The sequence below is a fragment of the Phocoena sinus genome, chromosome 15, assembly GCF_008692025.1.
Source record: "Phocoena sinus isolate mPhoSin1 chromosome 15, mPhoSin1.pri, whole genome shotgun sequence".
Taxonomy (NCBI): Eukaryota; Metazoa; Chordata; class Mammalia; order Artiodactyla; family Phocoenidae; genus Phocoena; species Phocoena sinus.
Window position 1 is genome coordinate 5582433 of NC_045777.1, and position 22936 is coordinate 5605368.

At 46.4% G+C, this 22936-nt stretch overlaps 1 protein-coding gene and 1 long non-coding RNA gene across 2 annotated transcripts in view; one reads left to right on the forward strand and one right to left on the reverse strand.

Moving 5' to 3' along the window:
• Positions 1-2825: 2825 nt before the first annotated feature.
• RAE1 (ribonucleic acid export 1) lies at positions 2826-22593 on the reverse strand. Its single transcript, XM_032605724.1, has 12 exons — positions 22393-22593; positions 19075-19171; positions 18394-18498; positions 17286-17378; positions 13252-13338; positions 12191-12277; positions 11667-11738; positions 10525-10632; positions 8193-8299; positions 8033-8108; positions 7252-7446; positions 2826-3961 (listed from the first exon to the last, which is right to left on the reverse strand). Exons 1-12 carry the CDS (start codon positions 22572-22574, stop codon positions 3875-3877), a joined length of 1296 nt encoding a protein of 431 aa, XP_032461615.1. The 5' UTR covers positions 22575-22593; the 3' UTR covers positions 2826-3874.
• Positions 22594-22714: 121 nt separating this feature from the next.
• Positions 22715-22936, forward strand: part of LOC116740917 — a 41023-nt gene continuing 40801 nt past the window's right edge. The window contains exon 1 of the long non-coding RNA XR_004345985.1: positions 22715-22786. This is a non-coding gene — a long non-coding RNA (uncharacterized LOC116740917). The remainder of the gene's footprint in view (positions 22787-22936) is intronic.

The following is a 22936-nucleotide window of genomic DNA, read 5'->3' on the forward strand; positions in this document are numbered from 1 at the left end:
GACAGGCAATCCAACTCTGAGTGCGTGTTCTTAACTATAACGTTGTACAGGCATTTCAAATGTCACATTAGAATTGATATAACTACCCCTCCCATTTTGGGAAGGAGGCAAGGACATACTTATGACTGGTACTCATGCCATACTACTTGAGGTTATTATTGAACCTCAAGAACTCACCCTAAACCATATAAAAATTAACAAGGACAGAGAAAAATGCCCATCTCCGATATTAAGATATATCATACATACATGCATAGATGCATGTATACACAGGTAATGGTAGCACAATACTTAGCATTACTGTATGCAACCGTACTGGACTGGGTTCTGTCACCTTTTGTGGCTCCAGTTAAAAAAATGCCACAACTACAGTCATTGTACCACCTATGAATGAATCATGATTTAACTTGGAAAATGCTGGCTTAGATGTTCCTATATGCATTCCAGGTTCATTTCTTACAGAGCCCGTCCTTAAAAGGAAACTCAAGTTTTGAATAAAAAAAAGTATCCCTCCACTCTACCAAGTAGCCTAGGACACATGGAATAATGTCACCTTTACAGAACTTTCCAGCAAGGTTACGTTTGTACCTTGAAGATGACTTTCAGGTGTACGTTTTAACTTCCATTGTATTATTTCCTGTCTCATTTTCATTGCTTTATTTTCACTGTATTATTTTTTATGGTTACTTTCTACAATACCTTGGGCAAGAGATATTAGTTTTCCATATCCTGAAATTTTTTCTCTAAATTTATGACAGCAACAAATTTATTTTTGAAAGGTAACTATGTTTTCAAGAAGTGGATCGATTTAAAGAAATATCAGTAAATACCAGTGGAAGCGGTGGCTCAGCCTGCCTGGGAAGCTGCACTGACACCCGCTGTCCAGCGCAGGGCCCCGCCTCTGAGGAGCTCCTCCCCTGCTGGAACCGCCATTTCTCTGGAAGGACAGCAATCCCTCACTGCAGGGAGTCGGGCACACACATAGTTCCACCCAACCCAACCCCTGCATCCTCTTGTCCAGGGCTGGTGACAGATGAAGCCGCCCGTAAAGCAGCCCTGGGCAGGGAGGGTTTGGAAGGCCCCCCTGCCTGAGCGGGATTCTCCCAGGCAGGCTCAGACGCGGGCCTGCAGACCTGCGCTCACACACGGAGAACCACAGTGCCCTGCCATTTCCAGGATCTGCCCCTCTGAACCTGGGGTCAGACCAAACGTAACAGGATCAGAGGGGTGCTCCTCCCTGTACTCAGGCTTGGGAAAAACCCTAAGGACACCTTGTCCAGCATCTTTTTTTTTTTTTTGGCTACACCATGAGGCATGCAGGATCTAAGTTCCCTGACCAAGGATCAAACCCACGCCCCCTGCAATGGAAGCGCGGAGTCTTAACTACTGGACCGCCGTGGAGGTCCTGAGCAGCATCTTAATATGATCATGTCCACAATTAACCAAGAAAGTTAATGTTATAAATAGGGATGAGAAGAAGCCTAATAAAACCAAGTGGAAAATTGAATGGAAACAAAATGTTAACTGTAGAATCTAGGTGGTAGATATACGGTCACTACAAATCTCCAATTCCTCTGTATGTTTGAAAGTTTTCCTTAAAAATGTTGGAAAAAAAATAAGTGAAAACAAAACTTGTCTTCTCCATGAGGTTTACATATTCCACCTTCAGCAAAAGCAGGAACTCTATTTTTCACTGGGTGTAAATTTTTAATGGCAGTATGACTTGACACTTATTAAAGCACAGTCAAGATTACACTTATATCTTTCCAAACTAGAAGATGCCATCAAATTTACGACTACCTATTGAGCACCTGCTGTATGCAACACACAGTACTGGTGGCAGCAGGGATGAGGATGCTGAAGTCGGAGAGTTCCTCAGACTTCGCAAACCTTTTAGGAAACATGAGAACAAGTATCTTAAGTTTAATGACTTCAACAAATATTTACAGGTTCATCATTAGAAAAAATACAGCAGACTTTTATGTTCTGGGTTCTAGGCCGACAGAGAACGGAGCCTGTCTCCCAGCAAGGAGCTTACTTTACTCCTGGTTTCTGGCAGCCCCAAGTCCAACCCTGGACTTAAGCAAATGTTTTAAATTTGCCAATTAGAAAAACTATCCCCTTGGTGATGTGACAAGGCCTAGTCTTGGAAAAGAATACTCTGAAAGGCTCATGACTTAAGACTCACTATTTTGTGGTCATTTTCAACCATAGCCAGCCATTAGCTTGTAAAAAAAGAGTAATAAAACTGCAGCTAGGGCTTCCCTGGTGGCGCAGTGATTGAGAGTCCGCCTGCCGACGCAGGGGACATGGGTTCGTGCCCCGGTCCGGGAAGATCCCACATGCCGCGGAGCGGCTGGGCCCGTGAGCCATGGCCGCTGAGCCTGCGCGTCCGGAGCCTGTGCTCCACAACGGGAGAGGCCCGCATACCGCAAAAAAAAAAAAAAAAAAAAAACTGCGGCTAAACTAAAAATGATCCATCTATTCTCAGCTCCAACGAACGTTGGCTACTGAAATAGCCTGAGCTTGGCTAGAGCTTGGCTTTCCTCATGGCAATCTTTCCTACTCGCCGTCTGCCGATACACACAGATCGCAGAGCTGCAGGGCTGATTCATAAAGGGAAGGAAAAAGTTAGCTGTAAACAGTTAACCTGAATATTAAGACTTTTCTAAGTGCACTTGCCTTTCCCTCTGTCTCAAAAAAATAAAAGAAAAAAACAACCAACCCAAAACAAAACTTTTCAGACCAAAAGAACCAGAGAGTTAATGGTCTGAATTCATCTGTGATCTGACTACCAAAGAATTTAAACCACTGAGTGCTGGCAATGTCTTTCAGTAGAAAACTTTATTTTGTCTTTTAAGAGTAGGCAAACATGTCTTACAGTATTATCAATACCAGAGCTCCACACTCAGGAAGTTAATTTACACACCAGCCCCGAAGAGTAAAGCAGAAAAAGCATTCGGGATTGCAGGGCAAAAACACAACAGACTCTCATTTCAGATACTTACCAATCAGGAATTTTGAACTACATGAAATAAAACAGCAACACCCCAAACCTATGGCTACTGGGGCACCAGCTCCAAGTACTTCCCAGGCAGGGTACCTGGGTTCTAACTTGAAGGCCACACATGCATCACCCACTTGGGCTTTGCCCACAAAGGCCTGTCACTCAGAACACGAACACCCCTGTTCCAGTCACCAGGACATCTGCCCTGCAGAAGTGAAAAGCACTGGAATGTCCAAGACAGGAATGAAGGAAGCAAAAGAAAAACACATTCAAACTCTGCCCACCAAATGCTTGGAGAGACTGCTGCTAGACAATCCACACAGCAGAAATACTCCCAGCTCAGGGGTTCCTCTCTCCAAAGGGGCAAAATTTCTGCATTTCCCACACGGCATCTGCAATCACAAATCAAAACCCAATGATGCTGCTGAGCAGGGCAACCACTTCAGAGCTTATGGGGTGGGCCAGGGGAGAGACGGACAAAGGGAGCTTAGTAGACAATCTTCTAAATATTTTATTACAAAATACAGTACAGGGCTCGTAGAATGTTTCCCAATGTTCTCTAATACATACACTGCTGAATGAAGCACTGCAAAATACCTGGCAGTTGCCCACATGAATCTAAGGACTTCTATAATAATTTTCATCTCCTTAGTTACAGACAAAACCTGTAACCGGCAGTGGAATGGAGAGATGGACAGTCACCGTGGCCGCCAGGCTCCTGACTGCTGAACAATGACATCGTTTTCTTCAGGGGTTGAAATCCATATCCATGGCTGACAACCCACCGAAAGCTGGGACCCAAATTCGTACAGAGATGAGGCAGAGTGGAGAGAAGACAACTCTGGACAACCCACAAGTCTCCAGCCACTACTTCTTATTCCTGGGCTTTAGCTCTTCGGCTGCGTTACGTAGGAAAATGTAATTTTTCTTTTGGGGGTTATAAAATTCATGTCCCTAAAGGGGAAAAAAAACAGTACCTTAAAAATTGATTAAAAATCCGGTTAGCATTTTGTGGGCACTTTTAACATGCCAAGTCCTGTGCTCCATGCATCATGTGTAATCTCTCTGGAGGAATAAAACAGGTAAATGGAGAGAAATAAAAGTCAAACGTTAAAAACTTTAATCCTCAGAGTAAAGGTTAAGGACTTGGTGGAAATGTCTTCAATGTGCCCCTTAGAAGGATCATCTTCTACAAATTTATCTTTTCAGCACTGAGACTTTTGTCAACCTTCCACCGCTTTATGCCAAGATGACTCCCCCTCAGTGAGCACAGCCTGGGTAGGGGAGGATGGCGGAGGATGAGCTGGAGGTTTCTCAGCACAGGAGACTTCTGGGCTGTGACGTCACAGGGAGCGGGGCAAATCCCAGGATGCGCCATCCCAGACGCGGAGGGAGGTGAAGTGCAGGTGTCAGCGTGTCTGCTTGCGCCTGTGCTGAGGAGGAAGGGGGGCTGTGTGACACTGGGGGAGTCTGAAGCACCCAGCTCAGGCCAGGCTAGAAAGGGCTGTGAACAAGCTGAGGCCTGTGAAAACTGTCCCACAGGGAAAAGGAATGGCAGCCACAAAGCTAAGTGACAATGACAGGACTTATGTTTCAGGAAGAAAGCAGAGTGGTGTGGGTAAGACAGATGAGTGGAAACCCGAGGTAACCAAAAGGCCTGGAACAGGGAGGTGGGAAGCGCCTCTGGGTGCGTTCTGCCGCCTGCAGTGCAACGATATGCTTTATTCTCAGTCCTTGACAGTTACGCCAAGATAGTTCTAGAAGTTCTGCTCACCCAATGACCGTTAAGTCTCATTGTAATACACAAAGTGCAGCTTTTCGGAACAGTTACGCTCAAGTAACAAGCTAATAATATTAATCATATGTGGGGATAACGGTCCTTCAACTAAGAACAATGGAAAATTCATAAGCAACTTTAAGTTAAAAGATTATAATTTAAGTGTTCCACGGTTGACATTAATTGCTCAGATGAATTAATTCTGAGTGGCATTCAAAGCGATGAGCTTTGATTTTACACTGCTTACAATTTACAATTATTTTTTCAACGCCTAAAACACACAGAGCCATGAGTGTGATGTGAGTTAAACATGGAGTTTTAATGTGGCTGCAGGCTGAGCAGGTGAAGAAGCAGAGATCCACCAAAGAGGCCCACAGGGAAACTGAGGCCTCAGGCCACAATCTGGGTCCAACCCCAGCCAGGCAGAACCAAAAAAGCACACACTTTGCAAAACTGAGTGCATGGCTTCCACAGGTGAATGGATAAACAAACTGTGATACATCCAGACACCATGAAATACTGCTCAGTAGTTAAAAACAAACTAGTGACACAAGAGCAAAAAAGAGTACACAGTATATGAGGCCGCCTACATAAAATTCTAGAAAGCGCAAATCCCCTATAATGACAAAAAGCAGATCAGTGTGTGCGTGAAGGAGAGGATTACAATGACACAGAGACTTCGGGGGGAGACACAAGTGTATGTTATCGTGACTGTGGTGGAGGTTTCCTGGGTGTATACACAGATACTGAGACTGGTCACACTTTAAACGTGTGCGATTTACTGCCTTTCAATTACAACTCAGTAAAGCAGCTGGAAAAAAAAGGCAGCCATGCGGCTCACGTAAGAGGAGTGCGCCTCCCACAGGCCTGAGCAGGCATCACGACAATGCGCCGAGCGGGCAGACGTGCCGCAGGTGAAGTGGACAGAGCTCCGTGACGGCCCCGCTCTTCTGAGAAAGAGAACCCAAGGCGACTCCAAGAGCGACACCCCACTGCCTAGGAGGTGTTTGCCTCAAAGAGGAACGAATACAGGAGAAGCAGCAGGCGGGAGGGAACAGCGGGGGCGGAATCCACCGGATTTTGATCTCCTAGGTTAAGGTGCTTAGGGGTAGCCGGGGCGGACATCCCGTTGGGACCGGAACACCGGAAGAAGTGGGGAGCGAGGTCAGGAGCCAAGTTAGACATGGAAGAGTCACCTGCTTGGGCTGGAAGAGCTGCTGCTTCGTGAATGCAGACGCACCTGGAGGACCCGAAGGAGAACCACAGAAAAAGGCCTGCGTACAAGAGGCGGGCAGAGAGCAGAAGCCACCAGAGATGGCAAGGAGCAGACAGGAGTAGGAAGACAACAGACAACGGAAAGCTCAGAGAAACCAAGAGGAGGGCTTTGTGAAGGAAAGAGGAAGGGATGCACCGGTGCCCAGAAGAGACAGCAAGGAAGCTTCTGTACTGGACAAGAACAAAGGCAGCAAGAACCTGACTACAGTCCAGTTAACCGAGGAGGAGACAGAGGTGGGGGAACAAAGAGGGCAGGGGGTCACCACTCTGGACAAGTTTAACAGAAGGGAAACCAGGCTTCTTAACACTTGTGTTAGAAGAGCCGAAGTGTGTGCCTACAGACGGGGGAACGAGACGGGACAGGTAGAGAAGAACGAAGGAGAGGGAGGGAGGGAGGGGGGAGGGAGGGGGAGGGAGCGGGAGGGGGAGAGAGAGGGGGGGGGGAGGGAGGGAGGGAGGGAGGAGGGAGGGAGGGAGGGAGGGAGGGAGGGAGGGAGGGAGGAGGGAGGGGGGAGGGAGGGGGGAGGGGGAGAGAGAGAGGGAGGGAGGGAGGGAGGAGGGAGGGAGGGAGGGAGGAGGGAGGGAGGGAGGGGGGAGAGAGGGAGAGAGGGAGGGAGGGAGGGAGAGAGGGAGGGAGGGAGAGAGAGAGTTGTGTGCTGTGTGTTGTGTGTGTCTCGGGGAAGGGAGGGGGGCAGGGCCAGGGAAGACAGACACGTTGTGGATGTGAACAAGAAAGACACCACGGCTATGGAGCCCAAGTACCCAGGTCTGCTCTCTTTACCATCACACTGGGATGACTCCAAAACACAGCCAGGACCCTGTCAGTCCCTAACTTCCCTCCTCCCCACACAGCAAACAAGCAAAGAGCCAATGCCTCTGGTGGAAGCCCCACGGCCTTGCTGAGCCCTCTTCACTCTCGCCCAACAACCCCTGGCATCACTGGATGACTGGACCCCCCCACCGAGTGGCGGCCGCTGGGTTTACAGTGACCAAACACTTGACGTGGGCACGTTCTCAGAGAAAGGATGGGAGGGAGGCCCTGCTGTTCCCTTTGCAGTCAGGTGACGGTGACACGCCATTTGCAGACACACAGCGTGTCTGTGGAGGCCTTGCGACTGAAGCCCAGGCCTTCCGACTCCAGAGCCTGGCTCTGCTGCCTGAAGGGGCCCAACGCAGGTTTGGGAATTCTCACCTTTGACCAGTCGTAGCTGGAAGCATATGCAAATATGTTTCCATTGTGATTGAAGCAGCAAGCCGATATCGGTTGATCTAGCTGTTCCGAAGTTTTTAGTTTTGTTCTGGCATCTTTGTCCCAAAAGCTGAATCTACCATCAGATCCCACAGTTGCAAGGGTGCCATGAACAGGATGGAACGCAATTCCATTTACCTACAAATGATGGATATGTACAATGAGAAGCAGAGGCAGAGGAGGGAGGAGAAATCAGGTTCTCGCCAATGCAGACTTCCTGGTTCAGTCAGGACACAAAATGGAACAGACCGTCAGTTCAGTAGAGCTGGCGGCCCGCTGATGACAGGAGAAACTAGCCCCACTTCCTGAACCAATCGGCAGCCCAGGACTGAATCTCGTCTCTTGTTCAAAACACGAGTCAGCAGAGGTTAATAAGTATGTAAACTAGTGACACCAAGGAGCGAACCTCAGGAAAATGCCTTTTTCTTTTTCAGCAAACAGCAATTTCTCGGTTTTAGCTAAGTGTATCAACTGTCTACCAGCACTCATACAGGTGGAAGTCGCTCCCCAAAACTCCTAAGCCTGCATTCAGAAACAGAGAGAACGAAGACGGTCAATATGTTCATAAAAACAGAAAACTGAAAGCTCTCACGTAAGCCATTCACCTCTGCACGCGAACACACACAATGACAGTGACCTCTTCTGACCCCACAGTGACTCAGCTACCCGCCTCCAAGTCTAGTTTCTAGACACATTCTCAGGGTTACCGTTTCTAAAGACGTACCGCGTAAATGTCCTGAGGAGCTGAAGTGTTGGTTCCGTTAGATCGATGACATTTAAAGGTGAAGTTATCTTTGGCCCTGAAACACAAAGGCCCAACTTAGTTTTCCTTTTTACAAAAAAGCCTCAAGTGAAAATCTTCAAGCTGATCAGGCCTCACTTACGGATTTGGGGGGTTGATGTAGTGAATGGCAACTCTCCCCTCAATGCTTCCCAGGGCAAAACCTGTCGGCTTGTTCTGTTTGTCTTTAAAAATAGCCACACATCGATGCTACAGTTGGGGGGAAAAAGTATATCATCACAATGTAAGCTGTAACATTCCATAACTAACGTGCCTGTACACAGCTTTTACCCCATTTTCGGGTTTTGAAAGAACCAGAAACAGTATTTCTCAAATATGGTAAAGAAGATATTCCTCCAGTAAGCATTATTTTCCTTTTACTCAGCCACATGATTTTATGAATAAACCTCGGACCAAGTGCTTCCATCCAGGCACCGTTCTCCCTCTGCCACCCTAAAGGCCCTGCTGTCACTGCAGCGGGGCACGCGGCCCTCAGAGCCCCACCAGGTCCTTTTCTGGTGCTGGCCCCCTGGTGGGTTGGGAGAACATGTCACTTTGATTCACAGCCCACCACTGACTAGGTGAGTGCCCTCCAGCAAGTCACCCAACGTTCCAGAGCCTCTGCGTCCCCAAATGGAAAAGGGAAGTAGTGCCTGCCTGTGGAGCACGGGGGACCAAGGGTCAAGCATACAGTGGACGCGGCCAGAACTTTCTAAACCGTGAATAAGCTACGCAAAAGGCAGACACTGCACTCGATCCAACGCTGAGTTTGAGGGCCCAAAGGAGGGTTTCCTGGACTCCACAGAAGATCCCAGAGAAACAGCCCACGGCCCAGCCTCCAGGGGCAAAGGAGCACAGATCCACATTCTTATTGTCAATCAAGAAGAGGTGCATTAAATGTGGACGCAGGGAAGGAGAGAAATGAACAGATCTGAAACCACATGCAGGGTAGAAGTGAGCTTGGTGGTTGATGAGATGGGAGAGGAGGAGAGGAGGGAGAGTGAATCAAGGACGACTCCTGATTTCTGGCTTAGACAGCTAAGGGGCGGAGGTGCAGAGCACACAGGGAAGAGCAGGCTGGGGTGGTGGGGAGGGGCAGGTAAAGACTGCTCACTCAGCAAACACAGAAGCCTTCTATTCGGGCCTGGCTGCAGGTGCCAGGAATGAGGCAGCAACAAACACAAAATCCCTGCTCTCACTGAGTCTATGCTCTGGTCAAAGAAACAAGATGAGTAAAATCTACACGCACGTATATATAAGACACACACACGTATCTCTCTCTATACAGCCTGGGGAGAATGAGCAGGGAGGATCCTGAGAAGAGGTGACATGATCTGCAGAAAGTGGTCCTGGGTTTGGCACGGGATGCTCTGGGGCTGAGACATGAGGAGGATGCAAAGGAGCTGGCAGACTGGGGGTGTCCTTGTCAGGAGCACAGAGGCAAGGCCTGCTGGGGATCCAAGTCTCCAGCCCACAAGGCGTACCTAAGCAACAGCAACGGCCGGCAGATGCAGAGGAGGCAGTGGCCAAGGGCAGATGCCTGGGGAACCTCAACATGCAGCAAGAACCAGCAAGGAAGACAAAGCAGCAACCAGAGAGGCAGGACGTAAGAGGCTGGCATTACAGAAACCAAGGAGAGTTTTAAGAATATGTAATAAGAACAGCAGTGAATGCTGCTGCCACGGGAAGATGAGGGTTGATGAGTACCCACTGGAGCTACTGATTAGAAAGCCATCAGTGGCCATGCCAGAAACAGTTTCAGCGGAGTAACGGGGGCAGAAGTCTCAAAGGAGGGTGAGAGATGAATGGGACGTAAGGGAACCAAGAAAGCTCACATAAGACACTTACTTGACTTCAAAGGGAAAAAGGGACGGAGGTGGCAGAGGATGTGGGGGTCAGAAGAAGCTTGTTTCCTAGGATTGGACTTGAGCCTGGTTCAGTGCCAATGAAGTACAAGAAGAGGGGAGATGAGATACAGGAGAGAGGCAGGTGGCTGACAACCTAAGGCCCCTGAGAAGGCTCACCTAACAGCTGGGAAAAGGCAGGGAAGATGCAGGTGTAGCCAGAGTTCTAGATGCAGCAGGAGGAAGATGGGGAAGTTCCCAACCATCAGCTTCTATGTTCTCGGAGGGAGTGTCCAGGGGTCTGAAGAGAGTGAAGGAGATCTCAGAATCCGTGGCAGGTGAAGACCAAGCTAAAGACGGAAGCTGTGGATTCACAATGGAACCAATCCACCGAGGTGTGCCCCCATTCAGCAACATGCAGCGAACCCGGGGGATGTTTACAGAAAATGGTTATTTACTCACTAAATATTTGTGTTTAAATTCACCCCCTTTGAATGTCAGAAAGTACAACGATTTCCATATGTGGCCACATGGCCAGATTGCCTGCGACAAGTGCTAAACATGAGCTTCTGGATTTGACTCGTGACTCGCCTGATGCTTCAGTGGAGATTCTATCCTCCTGAACTCAGAAGGTTGGTTCTCTAACTGATAGACAATCAGTCCCCTCTCTGCAGTTGCCACCACAGCCATAGGATATATCTGGGAAACAGAGGAAAGCAGAGACATGCTTAAAGTGGACTGTACTCTTTTTTATACCGAAGTATTAGATCAATTTTTTTTAGAGTCGCAAAAAGTAAGCCTGAATTTTTTTTCAAGTTTGACAGTTCAATGATATTATCACATTTCAAGGTAACCTAGAGAAATCGTATTTGAAAGTAGAACATTCATATCTTTTTAAAAGACTCATTTTTTAAAACTACAAAGTATACGTTTAGAAAATGTACTGAGAAATAGAGAAGAAATGAACATCACCTCTCTCACCCCATCAAATGATAACTGTTGTTAGCGTTATGGTATGTTAACCCACGTCTTTTTTCCTGAACATTATACAGGTGTGTATACGTATGTTTCTGTATAATGCTGATCCTTCACTCAAAGCATATTTAGTGAGCACCGCCCCACACATTTTCCAGAGAACACTAGCAGTGGCCACGTATCTAACATTCCCTCAAATGAACCCACCACAGGGTTCACTTAACCATGTCTGTCTTGTTGGCCCACTGGGTCACTTCCCATGTTTTACTATATTACAGAGAACAAAAAACATTTGCATCTTTACTTTTCTCATGATAAATTCCTAAAAGTGGAATTACTGGGGCAGTTGGTATGAAACTTCAACTTATTGCTAAGCCAACAGAGAAAGTTCTTTACTTTCTATCCCGCTCACTCAGAGACAGTAACCAAAGCTCTAGCACCACACCACAAAGTTACTGCCAGTCTTCCTACAGCCACACAGTGCATTTCATTCTGGGGACAGCATGGCATGTGGCTATCTGCGTATGTTCATACAAGTGACTAAAAAAATGCGACATCTAGTTTTCTGTAATTCTGGAACATATGCAGCACAAAAATCTACAGATTTAAGATGACTGAGGCAATCCAAACTACATCCCACATCTATTACTAAAGTTTGAAGGGTTTTTACATTACCCGCTAATTGCAAGATATAATAAGGTAAGAAGTGCCTTTTTTTTTTAAAGGAAATAATTATCATTAAGTTAAAAATCCCTTACCATGTCAGCACAGTAACACCTTTCAGGGAGTTGTAAAACCATCATAGGATTTGATGATCGTGTATCCCAAAACTAAAAGACAAAAAAAAAACCCCCACAAAAACCCAGTAAGTGACCATTCAGAGCTAAAGTCCAAATAGTGCAAGAATAAATGTCGGGCTTCCCTGGTGGCGCAGTGGTTAAGAATCCACCTGCCAATGCAGCGGACACTGGTTCAATCCCTGGTCCAGGAAGATCCCACATGCCACGGAGCAACTAAGCCCGTGCACCACAACTACTGAGCCTGAGCGCCAGACCCGCGAGCCACAACTACTGAGCTCGTGTGCCACGACTACTGAAGCCCGTGGTCCGCCACAAAAGAAGCCACCGCAATGAGAAGCCCACGTACCGCAACGAAGAGTAGCCCCCGTGCAGCAACGAAGGCCCAATGCAGCCAAAAATAAAATTAATTAATTTTAAAAAAATAAAATAAAATAAAGGCCAATCTTGGTCAGGCCACGCAGCCCCTCAACAGTATATTATACCTTCAAAGTCTTATCCCAGCTCCCGGTCATCACACAGCTGTAGTTTGGTGCTTTGATCCAGTGTATAGTTTTAACAGGAGCATCGTGCTTTCAAGATAAAACCAAAATACACCAAGGTGAATGTAATAATATGCTACACAGCTGTGGTTCTGGAAATTCAAAGAGAAGGGACCTTAAATACTGAGGTCACACCAAACAGAAACCAAAGGATAGTTCAGCTCTTCCCCATGACCAAAACATTCAACGTAACATCAAGAGCATGTATCTACCTTCCATTCTAACAAAATTTAATTTGATTTTAACCATAATTAACTAGCATGTGAGAGTGAAAGGGGGAGATATTCAGGAATAACTCATAGGGAACGCCACCACAGTTGTATCACTTAGATGACACGCATTAAGAGACTGAGGGGATGCTTCTAGCACACAGTACTGCAGTCTCACGGTACGCAACACCTTCCTGAAAATGTCTGTGTCGAGAGGCTCTTCCTCACCAGGCCAGACCCTCTGGTTCCAGGTTCTCTCATCTTCCTCATTTCTGCTTTTCTTAGCAGTCTTCTCACAGAACCTGCCTGCTGTCCCGAGCAGACTGTAAAAGCTCCTGGCATGTGGAAGGGTCCCTCTTACTCACTGCTCTATCTCTACTCCTAAGGACGGTGCCTGGAGTATCACAGGCATTCATTCAATACAGACTTGTCGAATGAATGTGTGACCAAATGCAGTTGGTACAAGGCAAGCCGCACACAGGTGTCAGAATGCTGAGGATGAGCTGTACCATTTACAGGTTTTAATGTCACTAGCTCCTTATTATGCCCTCCCCATCCACACACTACGGAAGACCCATGACAGAACAATTTATGAAACACTAGTTAAAACGAGAATGTGTACAAGATTGGTGTCATTTTTGTGCTACAGAGGTTTCTGGTATATTTAAATCTAATTGATTTGGAATGGTCAAACTGCATCTTTCCTATAATAGAGAATTATTGTAATTAAGGGATCATCGCAACCCTGGGCACCAGCCTTGCCCAGCCTTCCTGCACAGGGTAAGCTTTTACTACCTGTGCTATCTGTATCGCCTGGTTACTGTTGAGGTCCCACATTTTGGCAGTTTTATCACATGACGCCGTAAATACTTTGCTCCCATCCTAAAATAAAATAGAAAAAAATCTGACATTCTAAGAAAAATAAAACATCTATATGAACATCTAGGTATCAGACTGAACATACCGAGGCAGGTTTTATTTTGCAATTTTAATTTTTCCAATTATTTGGGGGCCAGAGTATTGCAAGCTACAGTATCATATACAAAACACATTTTCTGCTCTTTTTAATTGTTAATTTTTTCTGAGAGATAATATGTAAAAAGGTTAAAAAAACTTGAACAGCATTTAGAATTACAGAGTGAAAACGAAGTCTCTCCTGACCCCAGCTCGCCACTCAGAGGCAGCCATAGCCACTGGCATGTCCTCCAAGAACAGCCTTTGTACATCCTGTATCGATGTGTATTACCTACCAGGAGCCACTTCAAAATTTTTTTCTTATTTTCATCAATTTCAAGCCTTCACAAAAGTTGCAAGAATAATACAATGAATCCTCATAAACCTATCACCTAGATTCACCAACTGTAAACACTTTGCCACATTTACTGTATCTCTTTCTACCCCCCAATTCCCGCTCTGTACCACATGTACAATCATGATTATTTTTCAGCTCAGTATCTCATAGCATTCGAAAGTGCATGCAATAAAACTACACTAATTTATGATAGTCACTGGTCCAATGTAAACTATAGAACAGCTTAAAAAATTGGCAGTCACTGTATAGTGGTTTTAAAATACTCACATACAGAACTCATAGAGTAGGTTAGTCAACATGAAGCACAAGGTAATTTAAAAACAAAAAGTACTGAGTTGAAAATTCTAGACCAGCTGTCAAAAAATTTTTTTTCTTAAAGGGCCATATAGTAAATATTTTAGTCTTTGCGAGTCAAAAGGTCTCTGTTGCAACTCCTTAACTCTGCTGTTGTAGCTTGAAAGCAGCCATACACATTATGTAAATGAATGATGTGGCTGTGTTTCAAGAAAAGTTTATTCACAAAAATTGGTAATGGGTCAGATCTGGCCCATGGGCCACAATTTGCTGACCCCTGCCCTACAGTACTTCACTTCTGGTTCCACAGCTCAAAGATTTACCACTATCTTCCCCTAGCAAAAACTTCCCATTTGAAGTCACCAGTTCCCCATGTGAAAGAAGAGAGAAAACCTTCTTCTCTATTAATGAAGCTATGAGGGCAACTCCACAAATCCTTGGAAAGATGATAATGTATGGAGAGGGATGCCCCGAGGCTGAGTGAAACACTGGCCCCTTAATCTCATAAAATGCCAATCCTACCAGCTGCAGGATGCCAGGCCCCAGTGGACATACTGAGACAGAGGCCAGTCTATCTAACGGCTGGGGCACAGAAACGAGGTTCCCAAGTGCTCTCGACTCAGCTCCTCTCAGGTCCACCTGCTGTGGCCAGACTGACCGTCCTCAGACTGCCAGAGAATCACCCTCACCAAGTTTTGGCTTTTATGCCTCAAGCGTTAACTGTGGCTCTTCTGTGCTTCTGTGCCTTTCCACACCTGCCTTCCTCTCCCAGGCTAGCCCCTATTCCTGTAAGCCCCTGTGAGGGAGGCTGTTAAGTGCACGGGCTCTGGAGCCAGGAAGGTCCAAGTCTGGGCTCAGCCTTTCACCCCCTATATTCCCTCAAACAAGTCTCTAAACCACTTCCCACAGGTGCCCCGCTAGTCTTTACGTGGCTGAATCTAGCTGTCACTGATTTCCACTACCTGAAATCCTTCTGTTTCTCTATGTCTGTCTTAAGAGATCATGAGTTCCATAAGCACAGGATTTGCCTACCTCGCCTACTTTGACTTCCACTGTATCCCAAGAGCTTAGCATACGATAGGTGCCAGAGAATTATTTGAACTAAATAATGTTATTACCTGTTGTAAAACTATTATTATCGTCATCTTACAAGTGAAAAAACATACTCACAGAGATTAAATAACTTGGCAAAGTCAAAAAGTGGAGATACAGCCGAAATTTGAACCCAGGCCTGGAATGGATGAGACAATGCTCTAAAGCTATATAAGCAGGTGGTTTACTTTTAAGATTCAGCTCAATTCTTGCCTCTTCTGTGGAGCATTCACAGCCCCCTTCCCAAACTTTATAGCTGCCTTCTGGGTTCTGTCTCCCCAGCACAGTGCATCCTGCCTCTCTCAGAACTCAGCTCACTGAACTGGAACTCTTCATGTCTATGTCTCGATGCCTCCACTAGATGGCGCACAACTCTAACGGTGATGGAGAAAGGAAATAGGCGGTACACGTCTTTGTAAAAGCCAACAGCCTGCTCAGTACCATCCCAGCAACAGAATTCCGGTGTCAGTTAATTCTATTTCTTACCATACTTGATAAGAAACTTACAATTCTGGTCTGTTAACTGATCAGTAAAGAAAGACAGGCAAAATAAATTAGAAATATTTAAAATCCATTCAAGTTGCTATTTTTCTACAGGTAAATTAAAACTAGTATTAGTCTCATAATAACCCAATCAGACATGTCAGAAATACATTTTACAGGTAACAAAAATGCTTTAGAGAAGGCTGTCAGAGCTAATGATTAAAATGGGAGCAACTCTGGCTCCTTAACCATCTCAAAATGTTTATAAATAGTAGAATCATTTCCTATTTGAAAGCTAAGTAAGATCACATAAATGTATGGTGTGAGTAGTTTGATATTTCTCATAAAGGTAAACATATATTAATTACATATGACCCAGCAAGCCCACTATTAGATATTAATGCAAGAGGAATGAAAACTTATATTCACAGAAAATCCAATATACAAATGTTTATAGCAGCATTATTCGTAATGACCCAAAATGGGAAACAACCCAAAAGCCCTTCAGCTGGTGGATGGTGAACAAAGAGTGATACATCCATACCGTGGATTACCACTCAGCAATAAGGAAGACAAACTACTGCCAGATACAACAACCTGGATGGACCTCAAATGCATGTGCTCAAAACAGCCCAATTCAAAGGGCTTCTGTTTATGACATTCTAGTAAAGGCAGAACCACAGGGACAGAAAACATATCAGTGGTTTCCAGGGACTGGGGGCTGAGGAGGATTTGACTACAAAGGGCAGGAGGATATCCTTGGGCTGATGGATCTCTTCTATATTTTGACCACAACTCTATGCATTTCTCAAAACTCACAGAATCATACACTAGAAAGGTTCAATTTTACTGTTTGCAAATCCCATCTAATAAAAAAATTTGCATGAGCCTGAGGAAGGACCCTGAGGCTTAGCTTCCTCAGCACAGCTGCCCCAGACTCTCAGTCAGGCCCCTTTGTTTTCTCACTTCTGCAGGGTTCCGCCGTCAGCAGAAGGGAGGAGAGAAAGGCTGGGACGTCAATCCTGGGCTCCTCCTTTAGGGAGGGGTGGGTCCTCCACAGCTGCAGCTCCTGCTGTGTGACTTCACCATCCCTGCTGGTTTCCTTGTAAATGGTACCTTCATTAAACTCCCCAATCACCCACCCACTCCCCCAAAAAGAAAAATAAAGAAGAGCTCAGAGCTGAATAAACTTGAACACACTTACTTACATTGCTGACGTTCAGGATTTGGGAGGAAAAAGACTTCCAAAAACACGAACTATTTCAGAAGTTTAATAATGGAAAAGGATTGATTCTTTCCCTAGGACTTATTTTCTGGGACAGTAATTTCTAATTTTAAAAACAACATAAGCTCATGGCACATGCAGAGGTAGGAGAGGCTTTAAAAAATTGTCTAGTCCCTTGCTCAAGGAAATATGTCAATAAATTAATGGATTTTTTAATGCAAGAAAAGCTTTCAGAGAGATTAAAGTTAACATGACTAAAGTTAACTGACTACATTATGAGTATCAATAAATTACTATATTTAAATTCAGAAACAGCACTTCTACAATGTGTATACATACTTGCTATTTGTGTTTCAGGTTATATAAAAACATATATACATTTATATACACTCTGAAAACATGAAAAAACTGAATGAAACTTACATCACTCCAGCAGACATCTAGCACAGGCCCAGTGTGCATCTGTTGGGCTTTTGGAATAGTCTGTCCACTGTCTTGAACTTCCCAGCATCGAACCTATAATAATAAAACAAATTAACACAAACAGCCAATTAATGATACATTATATGCATTTTAAGCCCTTTGCTCCAAGCCATAATCAGATAAACATAAATTTACATTATAGACACTTTTTTCCGATCAAATGAACAAACATAAAATGAATAATACTTGGCGCCAGCACGGGTAAGCTGAGACTTGTACTACTGGCAGATGTGCAAATTGGTACAGCTCTTCTGGAGGATATTTATCTGAAATCCTTAAGTCTGTAACCTGTGTCTCAACTATTTCGGGACTTGAAGATTTCCCATGATGTACTTTACATGCGTTATCTGAATTAATCTCTACAACAGCTAAAGCTCTGTGAACTTACTGTCATCTCCATCTCATGAAACAGGACACGAGGCTTAACGAAGATAACTGGCCCAGGTCCCATATCTAAGAGAGTGGCAAAGCCCCTATGTGTTTATCCGATTAGGAGTGCGGTTGAATGTTTCAAGATTACTCCATCAGGCCACTTGCACTCCTTTGTGAAGTGCCTCTAAACACCCTTCGCCTATTTTTCTACCACAGTTTTTATCTTTCTTTTCATATGCTATGATTTCTTTTTGGTAAGTATAGTGTCTGTGCAGGATTTATGCTATATATCTAAAGGTGAAAAAACTTTAACATATGCCTGAAGAACATTTGCAGGATGCCTAGAAGGGAAATTTGTACATACCGTCATGGACAACTTTTATTTTCAATGAATACTACAGACCTGGGAATATACTTCAAGATACTGAACTACAGTAGGAATTTTTGAATGACGCATATGATCCTGCTTTCTTAACAAAAATCGGCACCAAGAAGGGATGCCTGCCATTCAGACGGGTTCATACTCTAAACTCGGTGCTTAAAAAAAGCCATGAGTAAGCCTGAACTCTCTCTGCTTCACTCACTTGGAGCAAAAAAAAAAAAAAAGCTAACACTAACTGTGCCGATACAAAGAGATATGCCAGAGAGAACACGCAAACATTTAAGGAGCACTTACATCGTTAGCCCACGACCCTGCAATAAGGAAGTTCCCCGGCAAGGCTGGCGGGCTAAAAGATAGACAACCAATGCTATCATCAGGAGAGGATGTTACTTCAATATCCTGGGGTGGAAAAAGTCCGTGTTAAAACGTATACATCGTCACAATTCAATTCAAAACTGCCTTCTTTCTCACTAGCACCTCATGGTGGCCTTCCCTTGTGTCAAGAGCTAAGTGAATTAGACCTTTCTTACTTTGATAAAAAGGGGGAGTGTAACTAAGCCAGTGAAAGCACTGGTGCTGCTGGATCACAAGCAGCACTCTCCAAGGCAGGCCCACTACCATGTTTCCCAGACGATGGCCCACCCGGTCACTCTTGCCCCGACGTGCTCAATCACAGCATCACCTGCCTCCCGCCGCCACAGAAATTCTGAGTCAACAGTTGTGGGCTGGGCCCTAGGAACGTGCAATTTTAACAGGCATCTCGAGTGATTCCAGTGATCAGGAATGTCAGGGGGAATAGGACAATCGTCCAGGGGACACACAGTTTCTCTTTTCCAGTATCTGAGAAAGCAGCCTGGACAAAATTTCAGAGTTTTCACCCCCAAAGGAGGCTCCCAAGCCATCTGGGTTTCTCGCGCTGTCACAGCGTGGGCCCCCTGCAGTGTCTCTACAAACCCACGAAACCTTAGGCGGTACCTTCATAGGGTTGTGATTATCTGCGGCGGCGCTGCCAAACATGCTGGCTCCCCCAGTGCCAAACCCGGAGGCTGCTCCAAACAGGCTCATCTTGGCCCTAAAAAATAATGGGAAAAGTTAAGGACAGGTCCTCTCTTAAGTAATAAACAGCACTGAGAGGCAAGATAAAGATAATTAAGTTACGGAAGGGAAATAGAGCGTAAATAAATAAACGGCTTGATGTCAGGCTTCTCTCTTCTGAAGAGATCTAAATATGCGATAAGCAGAGTGCTTTTTAAAAATAAACTTTCTATTTTAGAATAGTTTTTAATGGAAAATTCTTAAGACAGAAGAGTTCCCTGGGCTTCCCCAGTGGCTCAGTGGTTAAGAAGCCGCCTGCCAACGCAGGGGACACGGGTTCGACCCCTGGTCCGGGAAGATCCCACATGCTGCGGAGTGACTAAGCCCGTGCGCCACAACTACTGAGCCTGCGCTCTAGAGCCCACGAGCCACAACTGCTGAGCCCTCGTGCCTAGAGTCTGTGCTCCGCAACAAGAGAAGCCACCACAATGAGAAGCCCGCACACTGCAACAGAGTAGCCCCCGCTTGCCACAACTTGAGAAAGCCCGCGCAAAGCAACAAAGACCCAATGCAGCCAAAAATAAATAAATAAAATTTTTTTTAAAAAAAGAAGAGTTCCCATACACCCCACATTCAGTTTCCTTCTTAACTTTGTCACAATTAATTCACCAATATTGACACATCACAGCAGAGTATTTTTCAGTCACCAGGTAAAATATAAATTCGCTCATTTCTTTTTACACAGTTAGAGACACGCTGCTGAGCACCAGGAACACAACTGGAAACCAGCAGAAGGCCCCATTCTTCCAGCTTCCCACTTAGTGACAGTTCACTGTCTTTGTACTAATTTCTGCACTCTGGATTAGGTCAATATCTCTGCATGAAGTTACTTAGAAAAGCAACCAACCCTGGCAGCGATCGTAGGAGTTTAAAGAAAGTAATCCAGGGCTTCCCTGGTGGCGCAGTGGTTGAGAGTCTGCCTGCCGATGCAGGGGACACGGGTTCATGCCCCGGTCCGGGAAGATCCCACGTGCCGTGGAGCAGCTGGGCCCGTGAGCCGTGGCCGCTGAGCCTGCGCGTCCGGAGCCTGTGCTCCGCAACGGGAGAGGCCACGACAGTGAGAGGCCCGCGTACGGCAAAAAAATAAAAATAAAAAAAAAGTAATCCATTTTGGTCTGCTTAAGTAGCAAAAGGTTTGGCATTATGTTTTGGACACTTGCCCAGCAAGAATCTCCCCACTCTGAGTCTTCTCCTGGGCACCATAGTCTAGTAGGCCCACCTGGGTTAGAACCATGCCTCTGCCACTCACCAGAGCTGGGACCCTAATCTCAGCAAGCCTCATTTTCCCTATTCTGCAAACATAGAGAATATTAACACCTTCTCCAGGGTTGTTCTGAGGATCAAATCAGATTATCTGTATGGAAAGCACAGCGTCTACTGCATAGTGGGTCATAAACAACTCTCCTTTTTTCCTTCCAAGGGAAAAGTCTATGTATTATAACTCTGATGCCTCACACACATTGATGCCACATTTTCGATTCTGTCATTGGTTAGTAAATTTTTACACGCAGAAGCCAACCATATCAGCAACCTCTCCCAAAGGAGGCTAGCAGCTGAGTGACAAAAGTGACTAACCCAGTAACATACAGCTCATGTGACAGGAGATAACAACAGTAGCATCTCTTAAGAAGACAACATAGAATGGGAAAACTGTGAGGAATTCTGGGGAGGTATTTGAATTTCCCGAGCTTTATGAAAAGTAATCAAGTGTAGACCTACTAGGTCTATGAAAGCATTAGTATCTCAGAAAGCAACCTGTGCGAGGCCGTGGTGCTTGCTGACCGCCTCTGCCTCAAATGTTTGAGACGTATCTGAAACACCAGTTAACTGCACAAGCACACAAAGGAATGAAGGGCTTCTGCAGTCAAGTCCAGGAACTCCATATATGATTTGGGCACATTATTTAGCCTTCATTTTCTCATCTGTAAAAACAGACCCTGAAATCCACTTCACAGAGTTACGAAAACCAAGTGAGGTTGTACACACAGTGCCTGAAATGCCTGTCCCTTCCTCTCTTCAACCATCAAGTTGGGAGAGAGCATTTCTGCCATTAGGGACGAACTAAGGGAGAAGAACAAGGGCCATCGAGCATTACGCAGCCTACGTGGGCCACATGTTGTGCAGGACACCGAGAACCCTCTAGAAGTTCGGAAGACAAGCTTACGTCTCCAGCCTACCGAAGCGCGCGCTCCTTCCCTCCTTGTTGCACCCCAACTCTGATGGCTTCCTCGCTGCCCGTGAACAAAGCAAGCTCCTCCCAGCCCTGGAGCATTCCTACCAGCTGTTCCTCCAGCCTGGGGGGATCCGCCCTCCCCCAAACCCCCAGCTGTCTCAGTTGGAATCTTCAGGTCCCACTTCAACAGGGGCCTCCTGCGAACTTTTGAGGGTGATGATGTTTACACGACTCTATTAAACTTCCCCAAATCATCCAAATGTACACTTTAAACGGATTATTGTAAGTGACATTCAGTAAAGCTGTTAAAAGCATCTTCTTAAAGGAAGGCCCCTCCCAGAGGCTTCCCTGCCTTCCTAATGTAACACATTGGAGCCGCCATCGCATCTCCGTCTTCTTCACAGCACCTGTCCCCATCTGGAACTTGTTGGCAGTCAGTCGCCTCCCCAGGAGAGCGCCAGCTCCACCACGGCAAAGAGCAACCTGGACGCTCCCCTAAAACACACCTGGCCCTCAGCACAGCGCCTGGCACTTCACAGATACTTGCCAGGGCACCGTGTGTGCACGTGGATACTGGACTACTTGGCGGAGGGAACAGAAACAAAGAACCAGTTTCAGAGAGGGATAAATGCAACAAAGGAGATGAAACCGGTTACCATGGGGGAGACTAAAGGGGGATGGCCTTCCGCAGAAGAACGGTCCGGGAAGGTCAACGAGGTGGCGGCTTGTGTCTGATGAGAAGCCAGACGTGTGACGAGGAAGGGTAGAAGCAACAGAGGCTGCCATCCACTCTGTGACCCTTCCCGGTGCCTCGGTTTCCCCACGAGAAAAACGAGGGGGTTAGACCGGAGGTGACCCGTAAGGCCCCTTGCAGCTCTGACGTCCCTCCCAGGGGCCACTAATGGAGTTCGCCAACAGTCCTGCTCGTGCCCCAGCACCTCGCGGCGGGCCGCACTCGCCCGGGAGGACCAGGCCTCTGCGGCGCCATGGCGGCGGGGAACGCGGGGAAGAGGCACGAGGCCTACCTGAGAGTCGCGCCGCGAAGAGAAGCCGGCGGCGGGGAGCGGAAAGAGCTCGGGAACCTGCGGCCCCGCTCGGGCGCGGAGGAGGCGGTTAGCGAGGTGGCACGAACAGGAATCCCGGGAGCCTGAGGTCTTCTCACGCCGGTCGAGGAAACCGCCCTAATTACGGCGGAGACATTGCGCATGCGTCTCCGAGCTACTTCCTGTGTTGTCCGGAAGGCAGGGAAAGGAAGGAAAAGGCTCCTCCTCCCTTAAGGGAATCGCACATGCGCAGAAGCACTATTGACGCCAAGAAGAAGTCCTTGTGCCAGCAGTTTGCGGATTGGTCGAAAGTTGGCGTAGCCGACGCAGCTGTGGAGCGACTGCTCTGATACATCCGCCGCCCCGGCTGGTGAAGGTTAGTTAACAATTTTCTCTTGTGAATGACGAGTCTAGCAAAATTACGATTGCCGCCAGTTCTTAAGGCCATCCTTCGAGAAGCTGATGGGACGCTACCTGGTTTCCTGCCCTGGCCTCCTTATTTGCGACTGGGGTATCTTGAGCCATC

Excerpts from the sequence above, each read along its gene's own strand:
- RAE1 (XM_032605724.1), bottom strand. The coding sequence starts at position 22,574 with ATGCGCAATGTCTCCGCCGTAATTAGGGCGGTTTCCTCGACCGGCGTG. Across the intron at positions 11,739-12,190 it reads GCTGGGATAAGACTTTGAAG|TTTTGGGATACACGATCATC; the intron begins GTATAATATACT and ends TTTGTCTTTTAG. Across the intron at positions 10,633-11,666 it reads GGTGTTACTGTGCTGACATG|ATATATCCTATGGCTGTGGT; the intron begins GTAAGGGATTTT and ends TCTGTTTCCCAG.